Source organism: Buceros rhinoceros, unplaced genomic scaffold (assembly GCF_000710305.1).
Source record: "Buceros rhinoceros silvestris isolate BGI_N320 unplaced genomic scaffold, ASM71030v1 scaffold24146, whole genome shotgun sequence".
NCBI classification, from domain to species: domain Eukaryota; kingdom Metazoa; phylum Chordata; class Aves; order Bucerotiformes; family Bucerotidae; genus Buceros; species Buceros rhinoceros.
This window is the reverse complement of record NW_010416107.1, coordinates 470-747: the sequence shown is the minus strand read 5'-3', so window position 1 is coordinate 747 and position 278 is coordinate 470. Positions and strand designations below refer to the sequence as shown.

General features: G+C 68.0%; 1 protein-coding gene across 1 annotated transcript in view; it reads left to right on the top strand.

The window, feature by feature from the left end:
* The window catches only part of LOC104494811 (DENN domain-containing protein 4B-like), a gene marked incomplete at its 3' end in the record, with an annotated part of 1303 nt that overhangs the window by 562 nt on the left and 463 nt on the right, over positions 1–278 (top strand). The window contains 1 exon segment of the mRNA XM_010137692.1: positions 11–224. Within this exon segment, the coding sequence (XP_010135994.1) occupies positions 11–224 (214 nt within the window).

Sequence of the window (278 nt, the reverse complement as noted above, 5' to 3'; positions counted from 1 at the left end):
GGGCTATAAGATCCTGGACACGACGCCCTACAGCCGCTCGGCCAACCTCAACTCGGGGGGCCCCGGCCACCAGCGCACCTTCCTGACGTACCGGCGGGCGGCTGAGCCCCCCGGCCACAACACGCTGGGGGTCACTGACATCTGCCTCATCATGCCCAGCAAGGGCGAGAGCACCCCCCACACCTTCTGCCGGGTTGACAAGAACCTCAACACCAGCATGGTGGGTGCTGGGCTACCCCCGGGGTGTTGCCGCTGCCCACAAGCTGGTGCTGCCGCCC